At 48.9% G+C, this 24409-nt stretch overlaps 11 protein-coding genes across 11 annotated transcripts; 5 read left to right on the top strand and 6 right to left on the bottom strand.

The window, feature by feature from the left end:
* Nucleotides 1–140: 140 nt before the first annotated feature.
* On the bottom strand, nucleotides 141–2389 carry K444DRAFT_516377 (BRRG2, response regulator; the record flags this gene model as incomplete). Its single annotated transcript, XM_024873680.1, has 7 exons — nucleotides 141–658; nucleotides 709–904; nucleotides 961–1866; nucleotides 1919–2062; nucleotides 2117–2189; nucleotides 2266–2282; nucleotides 2336–2389. 7 exons carry the CDS (start codon nucleotides 2387–2389, stop codon nucleotides 141–143), a joined length of 1908 nt encoding a protein of 635 aa, XP_024744146.1.
* Nucleotides 2390–2464: 75 nt separating this feature from the next.
* Nucleotides 2465–4163, top strand: K444DRAFT_623437 (uncharacterized protein; the record flags this gene model as incomplete). Its single annotated transcript, XM_024882282.1, has 5 exons — nucleotides 2465–2590; nucleotides 2626–2734; nucleotides 2854–3165; nucleotides 3414–3558; nucleotides 3812–4163. 5 exons carry the CDS (start codon nucleotides 2465–2467, stop codon nucleotides 4161–4163), a joined length of 1044 nt encoding a protein of 347 aa, XP_024744145.1.
* Nucleotides 4164–5520: 1357 nt separating this feature from the next.
* On the top strand, nucleotides 5521–7354 carry K444DRAFT_516099 (uncharacterized protein; the record flags this gene model as incomplete). Its single annotated transcript, XM_024873653.1, has 3 exons — nucleotides 5521–5617; nucleotides 5663–5710; nucleotides 5763–7354. The coding sequence occupies 3 exons, from the start codon at nucleotides 5521–5523 to the stop codon at nucleotides 7352–7354; spliced, it is 1737 nt and encodes a 578-aa protein (XP_024744144.1).
* A 345-nt stretch (nucleotides 7355–7699) lies between these two features.
* On the bottom strand, nucleotides 7700–8608 carry K444DRAFT_516072 (solute carrier family 25 member 45; the record flags this gene model as incomplete). Its single annotated transcript, XM_024873649.1, has 1 exon — nucleotides 7700–8608. One exon carries the CDS (start codon nucleotides 8606–8608, stop codon nucleotides 7700–7702), a length of 909 nt encoding a protein of 302 aa, XP_024744143.1.
* Nucleotides 8609–9318: 710 nt separating this feature from the next.
* On the top strand, nucleotides 9319–12139 carry K444DRAFT_606158 (uncharacterized protein). The gene has a single exon (XM_024878925.1). The coding sequence runs from the start codon at nucleotides 9432–9434 to the stop codon at nucleotides 11967–11969; it is 2538 nt and encodes an 845-aa protein (XP_024744142.1). The 5' UTR covers nucleotides 9319–9431; the 3' UTR covers nucleotides 11970–12139.
* Nucleotides 12140–13375: 1236 nt separating this feature from the next.
* Nucleotides 13376–14144, bottom strand: K444DRAFT_658327 (uncharacterized protein; the record flags this gene model as incomplete). Its single annotated transcript, XM_024886245.1, has 3 exons — nucleotides 13376–13614; nucleotides 13673–13758; nucleotides 13814–14144. The coding sequence occupies 3 exons, from the start codon at nucleotides 14142–14144 to the stop codon at nucleotides 13558–13560; spliced, it is 474 nt and encodes a 157-aa protein (XP_024744141.1). The 3' UTR covers nucleotides 13376–13557.
* A 536-nt stretch (nucleotides 14145–14680) lies between these two features.
* K444DRAFT_550494 (uncharacterized protein) lies at nucleotides 14681–17180 on the bottom strand. The gene is made up of 3 exons (XM_024876510.1): nucleotides 16999–17180; nucleotides 16687–16945; nucleotides 14681–16636 (listed from the first exon to the last, which is right to left on the bottom strand). Exons 2-3 carry the CDS (start codon nucleotides 16823–16825, stop codon nucleotides 14919–14921), a joined length of 1857 nt encoding a protein of 618 aa, XP_024744140.1. The 5' UTR covers nucleotides 16826–16945; nucleotides 16999–17180; the 3' UTR covers nucleotides 14681–14918.
* A 291-nt stretch (nucleotides 17181–17471) lies between these two features.
* On the top strand, nucleotides 17472–19093 carry K444DRAFT_639252 (SURF6-domain-containing protein; the record flags this gene model as incomplete). Its single annotated transcript, XM_024884357.1, has 3 exons — nucleotides 17472–17492; nucleotides 17550–17633; nucleotides 17693–19093. 3 exons carry the CDS (start codon nucleotides 17472–17474, stop codon nucleotides 19091–19093), a joined length of 1506 nt encoding a protein of 501 aa, XP_024744139.1.
* Nucleotides 19094–19299: 206 nt separating this feature from the next.
* Nucleotides 19300–21007, bottom strand: K444DRAFT_10027 (vacuolar protein sorting-associated protein-like protein 74). Its single transcript, XM_024870248.1, has 4 exons — nucleotides 20475–21007; nucleotides 20171–20417; nucleotides 19611–20104; nucleotides 19300–19556 (listed from the first exon to the last, which is right to left on the bottom strand). Exons 1-4 carry the CDS (start codon nucleotides 20745–20747, stop codon nucleotides 19506–19508), a joined length of 1065 nt encoding a protein of 354 aa, XP_024744138.1. The 5' UTR covers nucleotides 20748–21007; the 3' UTR covers nucleotides 19300–19505.
* Nucleotides 20994–22013, bottom strand: K444DRAFT_606154 (acyl carrier protein-like protein). The gene is made up of 6 exons (XM_024878924.1): nucleotides 21735–22013; nucleotides 21667–21684; nucleotides 21535–21615; nucleotides 21438–21486; nucleotides 21345–21383; nucleotides 20994–21287 (listed from the first exon to the last, which is right to left on the bottom strand). Exons 1-6 carry the CDS (start codon nucleotides 21954–21956, stop codon nucleotides 21280–21282), a joined length of 417 nt encoding a protein of 138 aa, XP_024744137.1. The 5' UTR covers nucleotides 21957–22013; the 3' UTR covers nucleotides 20994–21279.
* Nucleotides 22014–22293: 280 nt separating this feature from the next.
* Nucleotides 22294–23630, top strand: K444DRAFT_578692 (NADH-quinone oxidoreductase). The gene is made up of 5 exons (XM_024877625.1): nucleotides 22294–22628; nucleotides 22684–22711; nucleotides 22767–22859; nucleotides 22911–23109; nucleotides 23163–23630. The coding sequence occupies exons 1-5, from the start codon at nucleotides 22333–22335 to the stop codon at nucleotides 23237–23239; spliced, it is 693 nt and encodes a 230-aa protein (XP_024744136.1). The 5' UTR covers nucleotides 22294–22332; the 3' UTR covers nucleotides 23240–23630.
* Nucleotides 23631–24409: the final 779 nt, after the last annotated feature.

Genomic DNA, 24409 nt, shown 5'->3' with positions numbered 1-24409 from the left:
AATTCCGAACTTCATGGGGCACTATTGCCCTTCAAGCATCTCGCGATAGTCAACACTATAAATATACATTACAGGACGGGACATGTTGTTGGGACTATCCCTCAATAAAAATCGCAGTCAAATTTGCAAATATGGATGAATCATTGGGGGAAGGCACTTTGAGGCGGGGGGTACATCCTTTGCCTCTTCTCTGGGTGATCTTCTGGGGGTCCTCCGGTCATGTCGGACATGACTCTTCGATGTGGTGCTGTTCTCGGCCCTCCCAAGCCGCCTTGGGGCGACGGTGCTGGGAAACCAGATTGCGGGTGAGGATGCGTAGGTGTCATAGTATATGGCCGATTATCTCCCATAGCTTGCTGCATATAATTGGAAGGAGCTCCTATAGGTGATTCCCCTGGCAGCTGAATTGGCGAGTGCCACGATGTTGCTGTTGCAGGTGACTTACCCGGAGATGACTCCTTGAGAGATTGAGTGGCAGAAAGCTGCCCTACATTCAAGCCGAGAGGGGGATGAGTAGCACTTGGCGTTACGAAACCTCCACCATGGGGCATCGACGAAGGAGGAAATTGCGCGTTCTTCTTAAATTGTGGCAGGTGCTTTTCCAGAGCTCGTAACATGCCCTCCTTTGTGAACGGTTTCGGTAGAACGTCATTCATGCCTATCAAAAAGTTAATAATCGTCGGAAGGAATCACCTAAAGAGACCTTACCATATCGAAAATACATATCAATGTCGTCGGCTCTTATGTTCGAAGTCATGGCAATGACGGGAATGTTCGGCCGTATTTCTCGAATGCAAACCGTAGCCGAGACGCCATCGAGGTGAGGCATAATAATATCCATTAAAATAAGGTCAAACTGAAGGACGCCGTTATTGATCTTGTTCACGGCCTCAAGACCATCCCGCTATCAACTGTTAGTAGAAGCCACGCGGCACTGAAAGAGCAGCCAAAAATCCTTACAGCAGTCTCGACACCGCATTCAAATGCTTGCAAGAACTTCGATCCTATCCGTGCGCACACTTTATCATCTTCGACGAGTAATATTCGCGGTTTGGTCATCCCCCATACTGACTCGACCGAACCTTTCTTCCGGCTGCTGGTTGAGCCACCTTCAGGCAACATTTCTGGCATAGAATCACCGGGAAGCATTCCGTTCGTAGGCAATGCATAGGGGATATTGTGGATGTGTTCGCTGTTGATAGGGTCGATACCGTTCGTGTGTCCTACTGGGTATACCATGTTGTCTAAGTCATTGCCTACCGGATAGCCGAGATGTGTGCTTGGGTTGTCAGAGCGCGGTGCCATAGACGAGCCTGCATGGTCGTTTGGTGGGGTTGAGAAATCATTTCGTAGGTGATATTCATGAGTCATCTGTTCGAGTTCCTTGTTCGGTAAGTTCTCAGCTGAAAATTCGTCGAGTAGTTGAGAGGCTTGCTGTAGTGGTGAGGCTGGATGATCATCGATTAGTCCATCATTCGACATAGGATCTCCGCCGCCCATTCCAGCACCTGTTCCGTTTCCGAATGGACCCCCGATTCGACTGTTTCGCCGTTGAGCATCAACGGTATGCAGAAACCCCATCACCCTGTGCATAACCCCATCGTGGTTCTTAACAAACTTCTGTAACTGAACAACTTGCTGCAGCAAGACAACATGTCCTTGCGCAAGATCTTGGTATCTTTCAGATAAGTGCTGTAGCTGTTGCTGTGTTGCCACTAATTGGCTATTGACAAGATCCATCTGTTGCGCAGGATAGGGATCGTCCATGCTCTGCGCGGGCTTCCTTGGGGCGGGTGCCTTTCGTCTGATGTTATCAAGAGAATCTTTGTTATTCGCTTTGAATTCTGGATGCTTGAATTCCCACGCCTATTGGGACAATTAGTCTGTAATTGTTGCGTCGACGAGCTGGAGTACTGACATTGGGACCGTATGGGGATGGAGTGTTGTCTTCGTTGTTCTGTCTGACCTTGTGGAAGTCATACTTATTGAGTTGCCGAACGAAGCTGGCAAAATTGCTATGCTTGAAATGTTTTGGTAAGATGGACTTGGTGAACTTTTCGTTCTGTGAAGAAGGTTATTACTGCCACGAGGGAAAATGGTTGACATGATGACATACTTCCAGAACCACAAAACTCTCACCTCCCTCGCCCCATCTGACGATAGACTCATAGGAAGGGTCCTCAAGCATTCTAAATTTGGGGGATTAGCCGTCTTGCGTATCAATACCAACCAAAATGTCCTCATAACCGGAGATTGATTGCTTACTTGTACAACTTGCGAACCTGTGGAGGGGTTAATCTCAGAAGTCTGGGTCCAGCCACCACGGAGGACTTACAAAATCGCTGGAATTGTTGGCGGCCGAGCCCCCCATATCACCTCCCTTCTCCATCGCCTCTGCTCTGCCAGTATCTCCGCTGAAAAGGCCCCTTGAGATGCTTCGAGGCCCAATGCGAACTCTGGCGAGATGCTCGCGGTGGATTGCTCAAATACGGAAAGCAGCGCCTTCTCGTGCACGGCCTTGGCGATCACTATCAACCGCTCATCCGATGGGGCGCAATGGGCGGGGGATCCGGGCGACAGACAGCACTCTGTCAGAGATTCCCTACTGCTGGATTGGCGATCTAGACATGGCGAGAAGGGACAGAGAAGAGGAGATGCGGCTCGGGAAGACGCTGCTGGGTCGGTGACATTAGATTTCTGGAGGTAGTGGAGGTAGTGGAGGTAGTGCAGGTAGGTACAACGGGGGGGGTGCCAGGGTGGCTTGAGCAAGCTTGCTAGCTTGGAGGAGTCGTGCTGGGAGTGGGAGGGCAGGCGGAGCGGAGTGGTCGCACCGCGCTGCTAAAGCTGGTTCAGTGGATCCAAGGCTTGAGATCGAGGGGAGGTCGGGACTCGGGTGTGGCCAAGGATATCGACTGGGGAGGTGGCCGAATCAGAGGCGGACGGAAGAACAAAGCAGCGCAGCACAGGGCGGCCAGGGGGCGAGAGCCGGCCGTCGCCACGACGCGGAGGAGGCAAGAGGCGGGTGTGATATTAACAGACTCACCCAATTGATCGCCTTCGGCCAGGACCGTCAGGGTATCGCGCATCTCAGTGGTTCTCAGTGGTTCCCACTGGCGGTGGCGAGCGAGAGGCTCCTACGTGCTCCTATTGGCGAGCGAGGGGACGGTGTGCAGCGGGAGGCAGAGCATGCCGTATCAAAATGATCGCTGCTCGCAAGCGACCCGGAAGCGGCAAGATCGTCGCGCCGGGGCATGGTACAGGATATTTTGTCACAAACCCCACCGCCGTCGAGAAAAGCAACGCTGCCTCCAAATTGCTATGGGCGCGCCGGCCGCATCAATCGCCATACAGACTTACAGTGCTTCGTATCAGATCCTAGATGGCAGCCGCCGAGAAGTTGTGAAGTTGTGAAGTTGTGCTGCAAATCCAGGATTCCAGTGAGCAAAGGGCAAAGTCCTGCGCACTGCAGATGGCCCCGCCGGCCAAGGTTCACAATGCAACGACATGCTTGCCGACCGCCACCACAGGATCTGAGGATCCCAAGTCTCTGGGAATGAGGTGCGTCATTGTGGAGGCAGCTGAGGCAGCTCCATATTGCAGGCTCGCGTCCCCCGTCAAGCCAACACCGTACCTCAATAGTCCGCACCAGCAAAGGCAGCCCCGCAGCAGCAGCAGCAGCAGCAGCCTTCGACTGATGCAGTATCATGCCATTCGAATTCTTCGTTCACGAAAACAACAATGTGGCCAGCCATCCAGTCGACGCAGACCGCTGAACCGCTGCTGGTATTCTCCGTACTGTATCATCTGACAGATCGCCCACATTCTTGACATTCTTGGCCCGCTCCAATGGTGTGTCTTCCGTGCAGGTTCGGGGTGATCTTCGCCATGCTGGAGACTTCACACGCTTAAGATCCTTCGATCAGCACCTTCATCTGCGATCCCTTGCTGTCTCCAGGTGCCCAGGACAGGACGAATGCCCTGGATGCTCGTCATTTACGCGTCGACATTGGCTTGCGCGCCTCAAGTCCAGTGATGTAAACTGCATGATGACCAGTCAAGTTGCACCGGCCCGTAGAGTTCACTCGAGCCTATTCATGAGCGTTGAGCCTTGTGCAATTGGCAAGGGGTTCAAGAATAGAACAGCCCACGGGACGGGAGCCTGATACTACGGTACACATGGAGTCGGGAGAGGAGAGGCGTCTCCGGTCCCAGTCGTGTGCCTCGGTCGCCTGTCAGAAGTTAGAGTGCCTGGATCCGAACGTGGCGACAACTAGGAACGCTTAACGTGTCGGATGAAGCGTTGATTAAACACGGATTCCTTTTTACTGGACGAAAGGGGCCTTGGAGAAAATATGTTATCGGATGCATGTGCCACAGCTACCCGCTTCACGTAACTTCAGTATCGAAACAAAAACGAAAACTCCCACAAATAGCAAATATTCAACAAGGATTTGTATACGATAGGAAGTGGCTGAAACAGGGTCTCGCCGTTGCTTCTTTTTTGGTGGGTTTTGCGGAGCACCTCCTCCCCTCAGGCTTCAAAAGCAATGTTTGTGCAACGATAAGATTGAGCACCCGCTGTGTCGATCGAAGACACCATCATGAGCGTCTAAGAAGGCATCTTTTCCGGTGATAGTATTTCTGAACCAGAGTTACTCCTTTGATGGATCATGATTCATCTGATTCTACATGCAGACTTAAATGTTTTGTCGACTTCCTCTCCTTTCTTTCCCGTAGTATTCAAACCAGACCAAAACCCAAACTTGTGGAAGAGTAGCCTTGCGCTCTTTATTTTTTGACACAAAAGCCATTGCATGAGAATAAGACCATTGAAGCAGTTTTTGGTTGAATAGCTTGCCAGATGAACCTTCGAGGAGCAGTTATTATTCAATGGCACTCTCCAACTGTTCCCTAATTCTTGATGTGCACTTGTCTTCGTCTCCCTGAATGTCAATACCGGAAATAACGACAATCTTCTCTAGTGACTTCAGACCCCGTACGATTTCTACGTCGGACTTGCGGCGCTTGAAAATCTAGTGAAATGAGAGCTGGGCATTACCAATTCTTGAGAGAAATATACATCACTGAACACTGTTCTCACACTCAAGTTCGCCTCACTGTCCTTGGGCGATGGGCGAGCGGAGACGCAAATCTCGATAACGTATCAGAGACGGAGACTACTCCTTCTCGTTGTTTACTTGCACCTTGCTTACCGTGACATTGCAAGTGGATATATCCGATTGCAGATTTGGTAGGTTTTGCTGCGAGGTAGATTGCAGCAGGTGGTGAATTTGCTAGCGCCAAATTCCGATTCGAGGTGACTGCCTTCAAGACTCGGCAAGCGAGATCAAGAGAAGGCTGTGAAATCCAAAACCTTCCGCAGCCGCGAGTCGCAACATCAACCATCCACGCCTTCCTTTTCTCTCAACCACGTCGATCGACTGGTTGTCTTCCAGTCTATCTACGGTGTCTGGATTTATCAGAAAGGTGCGCGTCTTCAGCGCAGTACTGCGTACCACCATGGCCGGCTACTCAGGTAGCAACGGCTCCTCGAATGGACTCCCCTTCACGGTGACTGCTCTGAATCGTTGGTCCATTGCAAACAAGCAACTTCCACGTAAGTCTTGCACTAGCATCTGCGAACGTAAACTGATCAATACAGCTGTCGATAAGGTCAAGGTACTGCACGTCTACGACTTCGACAATACACGTAAGTTCAGCCCTGCCCAAAGAACCTCTGCATCCACTGACTTCGCTCCCAGTCTTCAACAGCCCCTTACCCAACCCAAAGCTATGGAACGGTCCGACCATTGGCTTTTTGCAGTCGCAAGACACGTTAATCAAAGGCGGCTGGTGGCACGACTCTAGAATACTTGCTGCTACGGGTGAAGGCGTCGAAAGAGAAGAGCCCCGCGCGTGGGAGGGATGGTGGAATGAGCGAATCGTCGAGCTCATCCAATTGAGCATGAAGCAAAAGGATGCCTTGACGGTATTATTGACTGGAAGAGGGGAGGCAAATTTTGCCGAGCTCCTAAGAAAGATTGTTGGGAGCAAAGGCCTTGATTTTGATCTCATAATCTTGAAGCCAGCAGCAGGCCCCAACAACCAACGGTTCTCAAGCACTATACACTTCAAGCAAGTGTTCCTCGAGACTATGGTGGAGACATACAAAGGCGCCGAAGAGATCAAAGTCTATGAAGACAGGCAGAAGCATGTTAAAGGCTTCAGGGACTACTTCATGGACTACAACAGGCGTCAGAATGTCACACCGACCCGAGGCCCTATCACCGCCGAAGTAGTTCAAGTGGCTGACGGAGTCACGCAGCTGGATCCCGTCAAAGAAACTGCTGAAGTACAGCGGTTGATCAATGATCACAACCTCGCCATCAGCCAAGGAGCACGTGGCAGGCGTCTTCAGATCAAGAAGACAGTTTACTATACTGGTTACCTCATCAGCAACACTGACACTCAGCGATTGCTTACCCTAGCTAACCTTCCTCCGACCATGCCGGACACGGAGATGAAATTCCTGGCTAACAACGTTCTCATTACACCCCGGCCTGCCCCTGGAAGCATCTTAGAGAAAGTTGGTGGAATGGGCAGCAAGGTTACCTGGGAAGTCACAGGAACCGCAGTCTTCGAAAATAAGATCTGGGCTGCCTGCGTACAACCCGTTCCTATGACCAAAAAATATTACACGGAAAACCCAGTCCCGATTGTGGTACTTGCTCTGCGCAAAGGCGCCAAGCCTATTGACGCGGGTAAGATCCAGAATTGGCAACCTGTTCCCCCAGAGAAGCAGTATGTTTTCGAGTCCACCGTTGGTGAGAAAGTCTTGCTTCGTATCGAAGATGAAGATCCTCGAGAGAATGAGTATGAGAGCCTCTTCCCCAACAAGGCTTTTAAGAGGAAGCATGCTCCTGACGATGAGTCGTCTAGACGAGAGAGTGGGTCCTATGGAAATGGCTCGGGTTCAAGCGGTGGCAGAGGCGGCGGTTACCAGCAACGAGGCGGAAGAGGCAATTATAGAGGCAGTGGCTCGCAACGGGGCTATCGTGGGGGCGGCAACAGAGGAAATGGAGGTGGGCGTGGTGGAAGAGGCCGAGGTGGAGGCGGAGGCGGCCAACACTATCGATCACTTGATGATGTTGGGGAGAAATCCAACAATACTCCACCAACTTACAACGCTGCTGTTGCTTATGAGGATTTCCCACCATTGCAGAAGCAGTATCAAACCCCTCAGCAGCTTGTTCAGCAACAGTTTGAGCAGTATCAACAGTACCAGCAGCAGATTCAAGCCAAAGGTGGTAATGCAGGGAAGCAGGGTGGCACTGGAGAATTGCAGTACTTCTAAGGTCGATGATATTGGACTTGCAGGACATTGTTGGTATGAATTGTAGAATTACTTGCGGCATGGGCGTAAGTTGTTTGCATTGATGGCGCTGAGGGATATTGTCATATGTTGGCTGCCAGCATTGCGTATGGGGATGGCTGGCGTGGGCGCTTTTCTGTGGGGTTAGTTGTCTTCTAACAAGAATAAAGAACAGACTTCTCAACATCAAGATAGTCCCATCAGATCTTCTAGCTGTCAAGTGACAAGATCTCACTTTTCGTTTCAAATTCATCTATAAACGATGCCAAAACATCGGAAAGCTCATGAAGTCTATTATTCTATGTTCTATTCTACGTCTTTCCATCTTTATCCTCTAATCTTCCTCCCGGGATCTAATTCGTTCATAATCCACTCATACACAGCCCATTGCGCAGCATTCACAATGAAAGCCCTAATACTACACACCGTCAGGCCTCTGAAAAACACACCTGGACCTTCACTTCTATACGCATTCCTCGCAACCTCCACCGCTCCAAGTCTCCTTCTCTCAGCACCCTCCGCAACCACTGCAGCCCCAAGTAACGGCGAACTCGCACTATCTGCAAGAATCTGTGTCTGGACCCGCGTCTTGATGACATCCAGAGGGAAAATACTAGCCCAGGTCACCACGCCTGCAAATCCACCACAGAGCAAGACCTTCGCCGCTTCCTTGGTGTCGCTTCCCCGTTCTCTCATTCTCGACATCATTAGCCGAGTACTCAATTCATACGACCAGAAGTAAAATCCATAGCCGATGCTATCCCTCAACGCAGTGACCACACCACCGAAATACAGCCCTCTGATTCCTTTGCTCCGGAGAATCTCCTTGGTGATGCCCCAGCTTGATGCAGCTGTTGGAGAAGATGAGATCTGGGCTCGGCATTTCACGAGTTCGGTGGGAGTGCTGACGACCCAGGTTGCAAGACCGCCGATTGCACCTGCTAGCCAGGTTGTCCAGAGGTTGGGTGGCGCGCCTTTTGTACTTGAGTTCAGAAGCGTAGAGGTCCGGTTGTAAGTAACGAAGAGGAGGGCATTGAGTGCTCCGTAACCGAGGATGGGGGCAGTGGCTCCACGGATCAAGCTTCCTGCTGAGGAGAATTGGGAGGTGTAGCTCGTGGGTGTTGAAGTTAGGGATGGTGTTCCGGCTTGCAATCTCACCTTCAAGAGGTCCAGCGGGTTGCCTATTAGAATTCCGGCTGCTCCACTGATGTATCCGGCCCAGAAGTCGGCAGACATCTTCTTCTTTGGGTTTGAGAAGATTGCGTCTTTACCGCAGGATCATGGTACGGAACTCAAAACAAGGCGACTTTCAATCTTTCTCCCCAAGCTTCAAAATCACAATCCCTCTTGAACAGGACGTCTCCACTCTTTCCGCTGGGATGCAAGCGCGACCACAGGATCAGAATAATCTCTGACAGTCTTCTTCGCTAGTGTGATTTTAGTCAAGAGACCGATGAAAACTACTGCCCAGCCCAGACCTGCTCTCAGAGTCCTCGGAATGGCAGGGCCTTTGACGGAACTGGACACAGTCTCAAAAGCCGGAGACGAATGACGGATGTACTGGTGATGGGCGACTTGGCCTGCGAACGTGCCCATGAGAATGGGATTTTGATAGCGGGCAAAGAAGTTGTCGAGAGAGGAAGGTCGAGGCGGTGGGGCCATGGTCAGATTATTAGCGTGGGGCTGGGGGAAACGGCGTGATCAAACGCTTGAAGCAAGAAATATGAAGAAGATGAAATCTAGTCTAAGTTTTGCGTGAAAAGAGCGTGCATTTATGAGAATCGTGCATCTACGAGAAAAGGAGAAAATTTTCTTGCTCAATAATCTCGGGCTTTTTCGGGTGACGCCTGTGGCTTTGTCACGGTCACGTGCTCGGCAAGAGCGACCGTGTTATTGACCTCCGTCCGGACGCGTCGCTCGCAGAGTGATGTCGCGACTTCTTGCCACGCGTCTCCCTTGCTGCGATAACAATCCTATCGACGACGACGACGAACTGCGACGCCGCAGCTGGGGGATGTTTGTGTTTGAGTAGGATTTAGGTGCCACCTGCTTGCCCAAGATGATGATTACTCCGCCCGACGGGCCGACGAGTACTCCAGCCCTCATCAAGAAGCGCATGGGAACAACCGCAGGAACTCCCCAGACCGCTGATCGCTTGAAGAAGCCCTTTAGGATTACCTTGAGCGATGACAAAGAGAACACTCCGACCTCGTCAGCTAGGCCTACACAAGGCTCTCAGCGGCTCTATGGAGGAACTCCTCAATCTGTCGACCAACTAGTAAAGCCTTTCAAATGCCCTGGATCTGCAACAATTACTCGAACTTCAGACAAACCTACCCGGAAAAGAAGGAAGGTGGACTATGGAGGAGCTGATGGTGATAGGGATGACGAAGACAAGTCGTGGACAAACGAGGATCGACTTGCTCTTGCCAACAGAGATGCCAACAAGTTTCCAGTCTTTCAAGTCAAAGACAAGGAGACAATGTTCCGGCAGCGGTTTTCTGTCCCATTGATCAACAAAAACGCGGGCACATACAATCCAAATCGACCTCCTCCGACCCTTGGACTCCGACAAGGAGCAGTCTTCGTTGCAAAGCCGTTGCATGATCCCAGCGGAGAGTTTGCTATTGTACTCTACGATCCGACCATTGATGAGAAGCCGAGGACTATTGAGGAGGCAAAGAAGGGCGACGAAGCAGAGCCTCCGAAGATTGATGCTCCTTTGGTCCACAAAAGTCTTGCCGAAATTTTGGGAATCAAGAAAGTTGTGGAGAGCGACCGCCCAAAAGTTCCAGTGGTCATCGATCCGAAACTTGCCAAAGTTCTGCGGCCTCATCAGATTGAAGGTGTGAAATTCATGTACAAGTGCGTCACCGGGATGATAGAGCCGAAGGCGAACGGTTGCATTATGGCAGACGAGATGGGCTTGGGAAAGACACTCCAGTGTATCACTCTCATGTGGACACTGTTAAAGCAATCTCCAGATGCCGGAAAGTCAACAATTCAAAAAGCTGTCATTGCTTGCCCTTCCAGTCTGGTCAAGAATTGGGCGAACGAGTTGGTGAAGTGGCTTGGACCAGATGCCATCCAGCCCTTTGCCATTGATGGCAAAGCTACGAAGGAAGAGCTCACTCAGCAACTGCGACAATGGGCCATTGCGAGCGGGCGATCAATCACGCGCCCAGTCATTATCGTCTCATACGAAACTCTCCGACTGAACGTGGAGGAGCTCAAAAATACGAAGATAGGGCTCATGCTGTGTGATGAAGGTCATCGTTTGAAAAATGGAGATAGCCAGACGTTCACGGCATTGAATAGTCTCAATGTGTCGAGAAGAGTTATTTTATCCGGCACGCCAATTCAGAATGATCTGTCTGAATATTTCTCTCTCATCAGCTTCGCCAACCCTGGCTTGCTAGGCACGCGACTTGAATTCAGAAAGAAGTACGAGTTGCCAATTCTTAGGGGACGAGACGCTGCAGGCAGCGACAAAGATCGAGGACGAGGCGACGAGTGTATCCGGGATCTATTAAACGTTGTCAACAAGTTCATCATTCGGCGAACGAACGATATTCTTTCCAAATATTTACCTGTCAAGTACGAGCATGTTGTGTTCTGCAATCTTGCACCCTTCCAGCTTGATCTGTACAATCACTTCATCAGCAGTCCCGATATCAAAGCTTTGCTCCGAGGCAAAGGGAGTCAACCACTGAAGGCCATTGGTATGCTGAAGAAGCTCTGCAACCATCCAGACCTACTCAACCTTCCTGACGACTTGCCTGGATGTGAGCAATTCTGGCCTGAAGATTATGTTCCAAAGGACGCTCGTGGTCGGGATCGGGATGTGAAACCCTGGTATTCGGGCAAGATGCAAGTACTTGACCGCATGCTCGCCCGGATTCGTCAGGATACCAATGACAAGATTGTATTGATCAGCAATTACACCCAAACCCTTGATATGTTCGACAAACTATGTCGACACCGTGGGTATGGCAGCCTTCGTCTTGATGGAACCATGAACGTAACCAAACGTCAGAAACTTGTTGACAAATTCAACGATCCTGAAGGGAACGAATTCATTTTCCTTCTCAGTAGCAAAGCCGGTGGATGCGGTCTCAACTTGATTGGTGCGAATCGACTTGTCCTCTTCGATCCTGACTGGAACCCAGCAGCCGATCAACAGGCTCTTGCCCGAGTATGGAGAGATGGACAGAAGAAAGACTGTTTCGTGTACCGCTTCATTGCTACCGGCACCATCGAAGAGAAGATCTTCCAACGACAATCGCACAAGCAATCTCTATCCTCGTGCGTTGTGGACTCCGCCGAAGATGTCGAGCGTCATTTTACCCTAGACAGTCTCAGGGAACTTTTCCAGTACCATGGTAAGACGACGAGCGACACCCACGACACCTTCAAGTGCAAGCGGTGCAAGCCGGACGGGAAGCAGAACATCAAAGCCCCAGCAATGATGTACGGTGACACGAGTACATGGAATCATTTCGTCAACGAGGGTTTGAAGCCGATCCAAGACTTATTGCTGAGACAAGAATGTGGTGAGAACGAGGTATCTGCTGTGTTCCAGTATATATCCCATTAGACATTGCATTGCTGCATGGCATTCGATATTTGTTTCGGCGCTTGGGAGAGGACAAGAAGAAATCGGCGTTTGGTAAGATCAAAGTACATTTCACGGAACGGAATTGAAATGCTAGACCTAGTTTTTGTGTGGTAGTATTTACAACAACGGAATATAATATGTCTTGCTAGACCTCTCAGGGCAAATCATGATGCTTGTGACACTGATGGCTGATGAAGATCTAGCCAGTCCATCGCCGTAGCTGTGTAGGACGTCCGCAGGGACTTGCACATGCTTCACAAAATGCTGTGACACCAGTGTGGGAAATGAGTAGAGTAGAGTAGAGTAGTGGGCCCTACTCATATTCTACTCAAATAAATTTCTCACTACTCATACTCTACTCAATACTCTACTCAACTACTCTAGAATATTCTAGAGTAGTTGAGTAGTATGCACGTGATACTACACGTGATGTTACACGTGACACACTAGCCTAATTAGGTAAGGCTCCGGGGTAGCCCGAGTCTAGCGCCACTGCACTGCCCAATTAAGTAGTGGCAAGGCTTAGTAAGCAAGCTAGAACCTTAATATATTCATAGGCTTTCTTAGCTATTAAGGGCAAACTCTTCTCTCAAGGTACTCTTATTATTTAAATTATATAATAGACTTAATAAGAGTACTATTAAGATAATATCTTACTTAAAAAGCTGGGGGTTATTTAAAGACGAATTAGAAGAAGTAAAAGGAGAAGAAAAAAAGCAGTGCTAGGGAATCACGTTCTCGCTTAGCCTTACTCAGATAGCAACTTCTCGCTAGACAGAATTCATCAAGCTTCACAACACACTCAAGATTCCAGAGCTTGCCCAGCAAGCAGGAAAAGAAAGATTTCGAAGAGGGAAATCTGGTTTTTATAGAAGAAAAGTGGTATTTAAGTAGCCTTATATAAGCTCTAGCTTAAATTATATAGTGCTACTTAATATGTACCTTATTTATTTATTAATAATTAAATAAATATCGATTTATTATATTTACGTGACTTGCACGTGACTACTCTTGAGTTACTCTAGAGTAGTACTCTACTCTACTCTACTCAAGACTACTATAGAGTAGCTTGAGTAGCTTGAGTAGTTTTTGCCCACACTGTGTGACACCATGATTTGCTAAACAACGAGGGTACAGGAGCGCCTTCCGGAAGGGCCCGTTCATAGAGATACTGGCCCAAGATAGGTTGTTTAATGTTCGTCGTGGTATCCAAGCCCATTGACCTTACCTCTCTGCATGAATTCAACCTCTCAGCAAATTCACCAAATGAATCAACGAAAGAGTAGCGAGAGTGATGTATTACAATATCTATTAGTCCAATGTTGAATGAACACAAATACAAGCAGCTGAGAGATCACAGCAGCAGGCAATCAACAAAATTACCTGAGAAATCAAAACAATTGAGTATCCATCCGTAGCCTCTCTATCGTGTCACGCCCAAAGGCACCCTTTCGCGGCCCAACCGCATTGAATACACAATTCCACAGCTAATAAGCAAATGGCGAGAGAAATGATTGTGGTTGATCTAGAATCGAGCGGTGGCCAGGAAATCGTAGGAGGTGCTCGATCACAAAAGGTCGACACTGCAGATATTGACATTGCCTAATTTGAGAAGGCCGCTGAGCTATTCATAGTTTAATTAGTTACAGTGCTACCTTCGGCTAGGGTTTGGGGAAACTTACGAGACCCGCGTTCTCCTGAGTGTCGGCCTGCGTGCCAAAATTGCAACAGGTGGGGCGTGCATTGCAATTGTCGAATTCGAGGGAGCCTTGGAAAGATTGGTTAGCAACGGGAAGAAATAGTAAGGTGCAAGGTGGACACACATTCGAGTCCAATCGGAATATTGGTAGGAATATTAGCGACGAGGTTGTCCAAAGACCCCGCCAGTAAATTAGGAAAAATTCCACCAAGAAGGCCACCAAGAAGTCCACCGCCATTGTTACTAGTAGGGGCGTTCAGGGCGGATTTAAGCTTCGGAGCGACGCCTGCGTGGTCTTTGTTAAAATCCTGCTCGTTTTGGCAACAGGCCTGTTGCGCGACGTTGGTATTGCAATTAAACACTGGTTGAGACGAGGGGTTATATGGATTGGAGTTCGGAAGCGCAGTAGAGACTGCGGCGAGAGAGAGCAAGGCGAAGACTTTGCTGAAATGCATTTTGATGGATGGAGAGTAATTAGTTATAAAAGTTAACAGAAGAGTCTGGGTTGAAAGTAGCTGAAGAGAAGTACGTGTGGTGAACGAGACTGAGAGTGGATTCTGAGAGATCTTTATAGAAGTTCGTCGCCGAACAGAGTCCCTCGGTCAAGATCAGTGGTATATTGTGATTGACGGGTATTGTAAAGAGAGTATCATGTGTCATACTTCGAAAACTCGTCCCGATCATGGTCGTTGTTCATGAGCACGTGGATCATGGAACAAACACTTGTGTGGGTTTCTCAGGTTCTCTTGGAATGTGGAGCTGTTCCTTGAAAACGTGCGTTGAAGAAATGACTGTATGACCGTAAGCCAGTTTGTGAGTGCATCGTTCTGTCTTTGATCAGCCTTAAACAGGCGAATCAATAATCTTCGCTCCACATTGTAGCCCAACCGAGTTCTCTGTATAATTTAACATGCCTTGCATGCAGAGTTCCTCTTTCACAAGTTACCATGTGCGACATGACTAACCCACCAGGTGGTGCATCCCGGGGACTGTGGCTAAAACAGTGACACGAGAAGAAATTTCAACTTTGAGAGGATACACCTAGTAACCCAGTAATAGGTTCAGCATCAGCTCTCCTAGCACCGCTTGATGTAAAAGGGCCCGATCTACATGCCCGAGTAACATATTCGTACCAGAATTCAAACAAGAGGAGACTTATGTGCAGGGAAGGTTGAAGTACGTCGGAAATATGATCCTGTAGTGACTAGAAATCTTTTGTCACGCCAATGCTAATGCGAGCCAGATTCCCAAACACTCCACCATACACCAATATTCGCGGCAACCACGAGGTCCAGCATTTTGAAACCCTCGTGATGGATGACCAGCTTGCCAAGCTTTGCTCGTTTGCCTCTATTTCCACCTCCCGCCTTCTCTTGACCGATGCTGAGGTCCAAATGAGGATCATCATCGATCTCCTCTCCGTGGGTGGCATTCATCTCGTACGGGAAAGGGTGTAATCTGGTCGGGAGCGGTGGAGATGCTTCTTCTTCGCTTGAGTCTGTCACATGGAATGATCTTGGTGGTAGAGGAGGGGCTTCTTCTTCGTCACTGGGGTACATCGCTGCATACGAAGTCGGATGTGGTCGGGGTGGAGGTGGAGGTTGGGTTTTATTAGGAGATAATTTCTTGCGTAGGTTGCTAAACTTCGATGTGGTGAGGGTCCTAGAATCGAAACTACTCCGCTTACTGGCAGAATTGATTGTCGAAGATGAGAACAATACTGTCGAAGGCAGATTGAAACGAAGCTCGCTCACATATGCAGAAATTTGTTGCGGAGATGTAGCGTTGGTTGTATTACTTGCTGATACTGGTGCGAGCAAGGTGTGCTTGAGCGTTAAGCTTCTTCCGCCACTGCCTGTTGCAAATTTGCAGCGGCCTCCCCATGGACTGACGAACATGTATCCCTTCGGTTTTGAGTCGGCAGGATCAAGACCGGAATCATAACTGTGCAAAGATGTGTCTGTTGGTCCACCCCCAGAGCTGCCACTAGAACTTCTACGATGCGTAGTGGTGCGCCTGCCGGAAAGATCTGAACGAGTCCTCCCATGCTGATTGGACGGACGACTCCAAAAGCTGGATCCTTCCATTCTTACCTGTCGATAAAAGCTCCAATTTGGACTCGCTGGGGACTGCGGATGTCCCATGTGACTCTTGTCTAAAGAACTGATGGCCGCATCCGCAGTACTATTGGCAGTGTGGCCAGTAGGGACTGGGACTCGAAAGGCACCGTAGCCTGGAGTTGAAATATGAACTGATATGTCGAAATAGCTCTTCTTGGACTTCTTTTTTGGGCTTACCCCTCCATGGTTGGTTTCGTTCGGAGCCGAGTGACCAGAAACATTGCCTACGTTCCATTGAGCTCCGGAAGAAAGATCTCGACGAATTAAAGTTATTGAAAAAGCTTCATCGGTAGTTACTCCATTTCTAATGGAAGCCATCTCCTCAAATGAGCGACTCGAGGCTGTCTCGATAATCTGCCTTATAGCTGAAGCACCATCCTGGGACTGTGATGCCGAGGGCCAAGGTTGGTTTTCTGCGCCGGGAAGTGAGTCTCTCTTGGGTGCTGGCTCTGATACTAAAGGGCGAGGTCCTAAAGGTCGTCTCAACATGTTCTGTTTCCCTTGGCCAAGTGATTGCTGTAATAATGGAACAGCAGGCTCAGTAGTGACAGGCTTCCTTTTTGAAACTCCTTGGTTTCCCCCGGGACTTAATGATACTGAAGTCATCTGATGATTGAGATCAAGAGAAGATCTGGCAGACTCGGGAAGGGGTTTCCGCGGGAGTGGCTTCTCTCTAGATGCTGCCGTCTTCTCCACTTCCACTGGCTGGTCTTGCTCCAGAAATCGGACGTCATCCTCAGTGTTCAAGTGACAATAGTAGAGAGAAGAGGCTACATCAGCCGCGGTGACATTCTTCAACTGTGGCTTAAGAGTTGTGAGGATGATATCTAAGAAAAAGCTCAGCATCATGACTGCAAACGCATGAGAGAAAACCAACCTTTGCTCCCGGGAACGCGGGCTATGTAGAGGGTGAGGGATGATTTTCTTGGTTCTGTAGGATTTCGAGGATATTTCGGAGGATTCGAAGCAAGTTGCGTGATATCAGACAAAGAATTTGCTTCAACATGGGGAGCCATAGCTTAGTTGCCTTCAAACAAGTAAGATGAACCAACGTAACCAAAGTAGTGTAGTAATTGTTGAGATTCTCAAGTGACTGTACTTTGTCGAAATAATCAGAAGGAATTTCAAGATCCAAACTGGTGGATATCAGCCTTATGCAATCCAAAGACAGGCTTCTTCTGAAGCATACCTGGGTGACAGTCGTCCGCCAGGGGTAATAGCAATGGCAAGGATGCTGCGTGAGTAGTGATATTCGTGGGCAGGTCGGCTCTTTTGATTTCCGGCAGTCCGGCGGTTGCCATTCACAAAAGACGTGTAGTATGTGCATTCTGTATCAAGAGACCTTTTCCGAAATGACCATCGTGAGCTGGCTTGCGAAGAGGATGTGGCTGAGTTGACATTGTCAATCCTGCGGATGGGGTTATTGTGTATTGGGTGTGAGAATAGCAACCGCTAAGACTTGTTAGGCGAGTGGAACAGAAAAAGTTATCGGGACCGTGCCAAATTCGCACTATCGAAGAAAGTGAGCGAGGGAAGTTCAAGATCGAACAACAACACCTCAAAATTTGGTCTGCATATTGATTCTGCTCATGGACGGCCGTTGAATTTTGAGCCGTTCGATCACCATAAGCACCTTCTTCCTTTACGAACCAATTCTTCAAGATGGCGGAGAGCTCGCTCCAGGTAAATTGTCCCCCGCCTTTTCGTTCGCCTCGCCTTTCCTCTGACCACTTCCTCTAGGATCGATTGCGTGAGCACGCGGAAGCATTTGATGGATTGCTATCACTCATTCCAGCAAAATTTTACTATGGCGAGGACACTAGCGTATGTTCTCCAAACTTTTCACTGTGTTTTCACAAACATGTCTGATGTGTTGTCGCCAGGACCAATGGAAGAAGAAGAAGCAGACAAAGGAGCAGGCAGCTGCGGCCAGACGAGCAAAGCTGGACCCAGAATCTGCTAAGAGCGCGAAAGACGTCATGGACGAGCGGGCGAGAAAGCGAAAATTGGAGGAGTTGGACGAGGACAAGGAAGAGTCTGATATAGAAGGGGTGGAGAAGGAACTTCCGAAGCAGGGCCTGAAGCAACCACAAGAGAAGAAAACAAAGAAGCAAAAGCTGTCGGACGAAGGACCTAAATCGTCAAGAGAAGAACCCGATTCCGCGCATACAACAGTTGCAGACCAGAAACGACAACTCAAGTTGGAGAAGAAGAGGGAACAGAAGGCAAAGCGGCTCCAAGAAAAGTTAGTCGGAAAGGCAAAGCAAAAGCCACAGGTTTCTGCCAGGTCTTCCGCCAAAGCGAAGGATGCCAAAGGTGATGAGAACGCCGAGGATGGGGAAGACATCGTTATAGTAGACGAGGAGCTCCCCGGTGACGAAATAGGCCATTTCGATGCCGAAGGATTAGAAAAAGAACCTAACGAGGAGACCGTCTCTCCCAGCCCCTCGCCACCATCACCTATATTCGACGACCCTGCCCACCCTAGCGCCAACACCTCTACATCCTCCGTTATACCTCCCGCAAAAGTACCCAAACACATCAACAAAGCAAAGTTGGAAGCCAGAATAGAAGAGCTCCGAAACAAACGAAACCCGAAAGCACGGACCCGAGATGAGCTACTCGAAGAACGAAGAAAGAAGGAGGCAAAGGACCGGGCAAAACATCAAGCCCGGAAAGCCAAAGCTAGAGCCGAGGAGGATGCAAGACGAGAAGCTGCTCTAGCCTCTGCTCGAGATTCGCCAGCTTCCAGCATGCTGAGTCCACATATTCAATCACCAGAACACAACTTTTCCTTCGGCCGCGTGGCATTTGCGGATGGACAACAACTTACCGACGATCTGTCTACCTTGTTGAGTGCACCAAAGAAGAGAGGTCCACAAGATCCTGCTACCGCATTGCTTGCTAGCGAGAAGAAGAGACAACGGATAGCTGGTCTTGATGAGGAGAAGCGTGCCGATATTGAGGAGAAAGAGTTATGGCTGAATGCAAAGAAGCGGGCACACGGCGAAAAGGTCCGGGACGATACATCTCTGCTGAAGAAGACCTTGAAGCGCAAAGAAAAGGCGAAGAAGAAGAGCGAGAAGGAATGGACCGAGAGGAAAGACGGTGTTGCAAAGAGTCAAGCGATGAGGCAGAAGAAAAGAGAGGAGAATCTCCAGAAGAGACGAGATGAGAAGGGCGGGAAGGGGAAAGGGAAGGGAAAGTCTTTGAAGAGCAAAAAGCCCAAAGTCAAGAGCAGACCCGGGTTTGAGGGCAGCTTTGGCTCTGGGAAGCGGAAATAAAGTCACGGTTTGTAATTAGCTTTAGCTATCATGTAGACTGGCCTGTAAAAATGTGGAAGGTCTTGTCTAAGATAGCCCAGTTTCATTCCTCATGTGTCTCTTCATAGCCCATCCTTGAAAATTGCTACGTTCTTCACCACAGATGATGATCATTCAGAAAGCGCCATGTTATTCCGCTAAACGGCCGAAGCACACAATATGTTACAGTTCCAAGCGCAACCCTAATCGGCGAGGACGCCAACTTGCAAATAGTCAAGAACACCTGGCAACTCAATCCACGCGGTTTCGTCCCGGAAGAAGATGTAGCAAATTCGCTCTGGTATTTTGGGGACGATTGTCCACTATTAAGACAAGATAGAAGTGTTTTTCTACTCCGCAAGTTCCCTCGGACAATCGAAGTCCTCATCCACATTCATAGCAGAGAATCCAGTCTCGTGAAGACACTAAGACATGCTGCAACCACCTAAAAAATTGTAAGCTCCTGTTCGCTAAAGCGAGCTATATTGTTGAGACTTACCTCAAGCTGCAACTCCTTATCCTTGCCATTGCTGACTTCTTCGGCAACGACTTGGCCCAAATTCGCACCAACACCACTAGCTCCTCCCGCCCTCTTTCCAAACGGCCATTGACTATACTCCGCAAGTAACTCATCCACTTGCGCAAATGCCCGTTCTCTAGCCTCATGTCCCAAAGTAGCCAGAGCATTTTCGAGAACATTGGCAGCGTATGCTGCACATACCATGGCAATTGTACGAATGTATTTGAATTCGAGGTTTTCGGGGAGGAATTGGCTCGCTGGTAGGACAACAGTTCTCTGTGTCAGGACATTTCGAACTCTCCGTCGAATTTCTTCCTTTGCTCCACCATCGGCTACAGGATGTGTGGCCATATCGAAAAGGAGGAAATTCCGCTTCTCAGTTCGAAGGATTCCTTTGTCGACCAGACCCTTTGCCAATCGTTCCCGGACTTGCTTCAATTGGTATCCAATCTTCATGAGATTCCATGTCTCTCCTGTAATGTACAATCAGAACTTGGTTTCTGAATGAATATTTTGCTTAGATATCAAGGCTGCCTTACCACTCAACAAGTCAATCCATGAACTAACGCTCATCTTCTCACTACCCTTCATCAATTTCAAAGTCTCGTCGAGGAGAACTTCGCCAGTAAGTGTGTCATCGATAACCTCAATTACTCGATCGGCCAAGGGGAACCTCCTTCGGGAGGAGTCTTTCTGCATACTCACGCGCCCCCTGAACGCAAGCTCAATCACAATGCATCCCCGCAGAGCGTATGAAATATTGTCGTTCCAAAACGAGAGGTATCCCTAGATTATATTAGATGTTTTGAATGTAATTGTACAGGCGCCCCTTCGTGCACTTACCTGCTTATCTTTCAATCCCAGCAGCAGCACCTCCTCCATGAGCGTCAACTTGGGTTGCTTGCTCCGCTCAGCACTCTCACTAATGTCTCTTGGGTCAAACGCAATCTTGTGGCCATTCTCGCCGCTTTCGTAGGAGGTTTCTGGCCCGCTCGTGTCGCGGGAGGCACCAGCCTTGGGGACTGGAGAAGCCACGCGACTCGACTCTCCGTTCTCATCGTCAGCTCCTCCACCTCCTCCACCACCGCCTCTTCTTCTAGTGAGTCCTGAAGACATTCTGGGGCCTCTTAGTGTGTTATATGGGTGTGGTAGATTCGGATTATTGAACAAGGGGGGGATTCGACCTCATGCAGGTATAACGGCTCTCCGTACTGCCATGCACAAACGCGAAGTCGCAGATCCAATTCAGAACGGAGGTGGTATTAGGGTGAGCTCGCTGGAAGAATTTCTCTTGTCGCAGACAGTCGAGTGCGCTCGGTGGGGCACGTTGGATGAAGTGGAGAGGATGAAGCTTTGTCGGTGGGCAATGCGATTTTGATAGATTTACCTAACAGGGATGGTGGGTTGGAACTTTTAGCGGGTGGGTTTAGCAAGCTAGCCTTGTTTTCACACCAGCAGCTGCAACGCACATAGAGGAAAGAGTAAGATGATCTAAACATTTTTACAGACGAAGGAATCAATATGCTCCTGATGCAACATTGATTCGTCGTACAAAGTTCCCCCCATGAGTGGTCATTCAATGGCCCATCCATCTTGCTTAGGTCTCCTATATGAGCTCCCTTCAACATCTAATATACAATGCAAATATTCAGTGAGCTAGGGACAATTAGCTGAATTCAAGTTTTAAAGGACTTTCCACCGTGCTGGACATACCATCTGGCTGGGCAAGAATGTACTCGACTGCCTTGTCGACTATTGCAAGAAGTCAGAGCTTGGACACACTAGATCGTCCCAGTCTTCACGTACCACTGTGGATGGCATCTGCCTCTTTATCAGGGATCTCAATGCTGAATTCCTAAGGACATGTCAGAACCTGGGCGGGCTTCATCTGGAAGCGACTCACCTCCTCAATCGCCATCACAACCTCAACGGTATCCAAGCTGTCCAAGCCAAGGTCGTTCGAAAAGTGTGATGTAGGTGAGAGCTGCTATGGTCAATATATACACACAAACTATACGTTCCATGCATATCGTACCTTCGACGGGTCGGAAACCTGAAGGATCAGATTAGCAAATGCCTTGTAGCTTCCAGACCAAAACCTACCTTATCAAAGTTCTTTAACAAATCAACTATTCTCCCCTCAACTTCTGGCTTTGACAGGCCCGCAGCCGCAGAGTAACATCTTGCAGCTTGGAAAGCTGAAGGGGCGAACCGGGACTTTGTGATGAATGAGCTTGGGGCAACAGGGCGCGCAATTGCGCCTGAAGTTCGGATTGCTTGGCCGGTAGCACTGCGTGCTAAACTGAGGAGAGTTGTTCGGAACATTTTGAGGGTTGTGAGGGCTCGGAGAGAATGGCTGAAGAGGGTCGATGTCTAAATTTGACGATGTCCTGTTCGAAGCTTCTCTTTCGGCTCGGAATTTTTAGGTCGAGTTGGTCACGTGATGCAGTAAGCTCTTTACGAGCAATACCTTTTCGAGAAACAGACTCACAGAAGAAAACAAAAAGATAAAGTGTTCTGATACTCTCTTCTAACTCATTCTCAAGGTAGAACACCAGTATCGATTCTTGTTGTGGCAATTGGAGCTCATAACTACTAGCCAATCACCGCAAACGCATTAGTCCGTGTTCGACATCTACGCTCCCGTTTCCACACCTCAAGTCCACCCCTCTTCAACCATCTTGCCACGAGCAACCACACAATGGCATCTGCAAAGCCTTTAACGATGCTCGTGGCTCGAAGTCGCCCAGCGGCCAGGCTTTCCAGTGCTGTGCGCCCTCTTGCAGTTTCTTCAAGTCCTTTGCCCGCCTTCTCGACAAGCACCCTTCGGGCGTACGCCACTCCCTCTGGACCACCCCCCCCAGGTTTCCGATTGCCAAAGCCGGAAAGATGGGATGAGAGCAAAGAATCTTCGCTGGACAAGGCGGGAAAATATTTCCTCTTGACCGAGATGGCGCGGGGGATGTATGTTGTGTTGGAACAATTCTTCCGACCTCCGTGAGTCTTGCCATTGAGCTTCTATTTTGCGTTGGAAGAGGCTAATATATTGCAGATATACCATCTACTATCCGTTCGAGAAGGTACATAGAAAGACTGCTGGTGTAGATGGAGAGACAGGAGCTGATGTGGATATAGGGACCAATTTCTCCACGTTTCAGAGGCGAGCATGCTCTGCGAAGATACCCCTCCGGCGAAGAGCGCTGTATTGCATGCAAGCTGTGTGAAGCCGTGAGTCGGGTTGATTGCGGTCTTCAGTGCTATGGCTGATTGTGTTGATAGATTTGCCCCGCTCAAGCTATTACTATCGAAGCCGAGGAGCGCGAAGATGGAAGCCGAAGAACAACCCGCTATGATATCGACATGACGAAGTGTATTTACTGCGGATTCTGCCAGGAGAGCTGTCCAGTCGATGCTATTGTCGAATCGCCGAACGCTGAGTACGCCACTGAGACAAGAGAAGAATTACTCTACAATAAAGGTTTGTACCATCTCCCGTGAACAAGAATTGTGTCAGACTAATCGATCTCGCAGAGAAACTACTTGCCAATGGAGATAAATGGGAGCCGGAACTAGCGGCGGCTGCCAGAGCAGATGCGCCATATAGATAAGATCTATGTTGGCGACGAGCTCTTTGTACATTGAAAAGACTGACTATAGGTTTAAGAAGGCGTTGGCAACATCCCTTCTTTGATTTAATCGCACTTGACACTTCTTGAATTTGTTGATCTACTATTTCTCCTGAAGTGAAACAATTGAAGTGCATTGCAAATGTTGCCGTCTGCTTCAGCCAGGTGCTGGTGCCAAACCTCTGTCATTGAACCTTCAGTCTGGTATGAGGTTGTGGTTTTTAAGAGGCTATTAGGCAGCGGCCAATTTTCATGTCCTGTTAGAGAATAAGACAACCGTCTGCACACCTCCCAATGCTTTGAATTAGTGTAACGGTACTGAGATATTTAATTGAGGTCAAGTTACGTGGTTTCCAAATTTAAGCGATTTTGCACTCACTATCACTCACTGGCTTCGTGGCTGCACGGTACCTCACTTTCCCAGGTACGTTAGTGAATACTCCGGATGAGTGGTTAAGAAGAGAAGTAGAGTCCTGGAGCTGAACCTCTTCCTGTAAATCCAGGGCAGATATAGGCATTTGTAAAACGTGTGGAAGATGGATTAGCCAGCGCCGAACTGCTTTGCCCGTCTGAAGTAATTGATTGTTTTTTATTTTGTTATTGGTTTGAACTCTTTTTTTTTTGGCGGCTTTTGAGGCTTTTGGTAATTGGGCGTCGTTAATCGAGGACACAGGAGGTCCACTGACTTTGTCGAGTATTGGGGAGAGAGTTGAGGGATCATAGCAGTAGTTTGAGAATTCTGTTTTTGTCTTTTTTATATTGTCTTCTACTCGGAATAAAAATGAGAAGGGCTGCTTCTAAAAAAAAGATGTCTGACCGCCTTTCCTGTTGGGAATCACTTACCCCAAAAGTCTTCGCCACGAAACTGTGGGCACTCTTTCTATTGGAACCACCTCTGCGGGATAGCAATTCTGGGCTCTATCTGGGCCACCTCACCCACCCAGAAATGTAAAACAGTAAAATGTCCTTCCTTTCAAAGAAACGCTGAGATAGTCCGACCCGACCTTTGCATTCTTATTAACCAACCTCAGCTCGCGTGAGAAATGGTAAAGAGACATATTCTCTTCGCATATCTGTCATTGCCACGGTCTTGCGATCTGGGATTTGCCATTGTCAACTTCTTCCAGCCCAATTTGTAGACTGTACCACATC

Source organism: Hyaloscypha bicolor (genome assembly GCF_002865645.1).
Source record: "Hyaloscypha bicolor E unplaced genomic scaffold K444scaffold_10, whole genome shotgun sequence".
Taxonomy (NCBI): Eukaryota; Fungi; Ascomycota; class Leotiomycetes; order Helotiales; family Hyaloscyphaceae; genus Hyaloscypha; species Hyaloscypha bicolor.
This window is presented reverse-complemented; position numbering and strand designations above follow the sequence as displayed.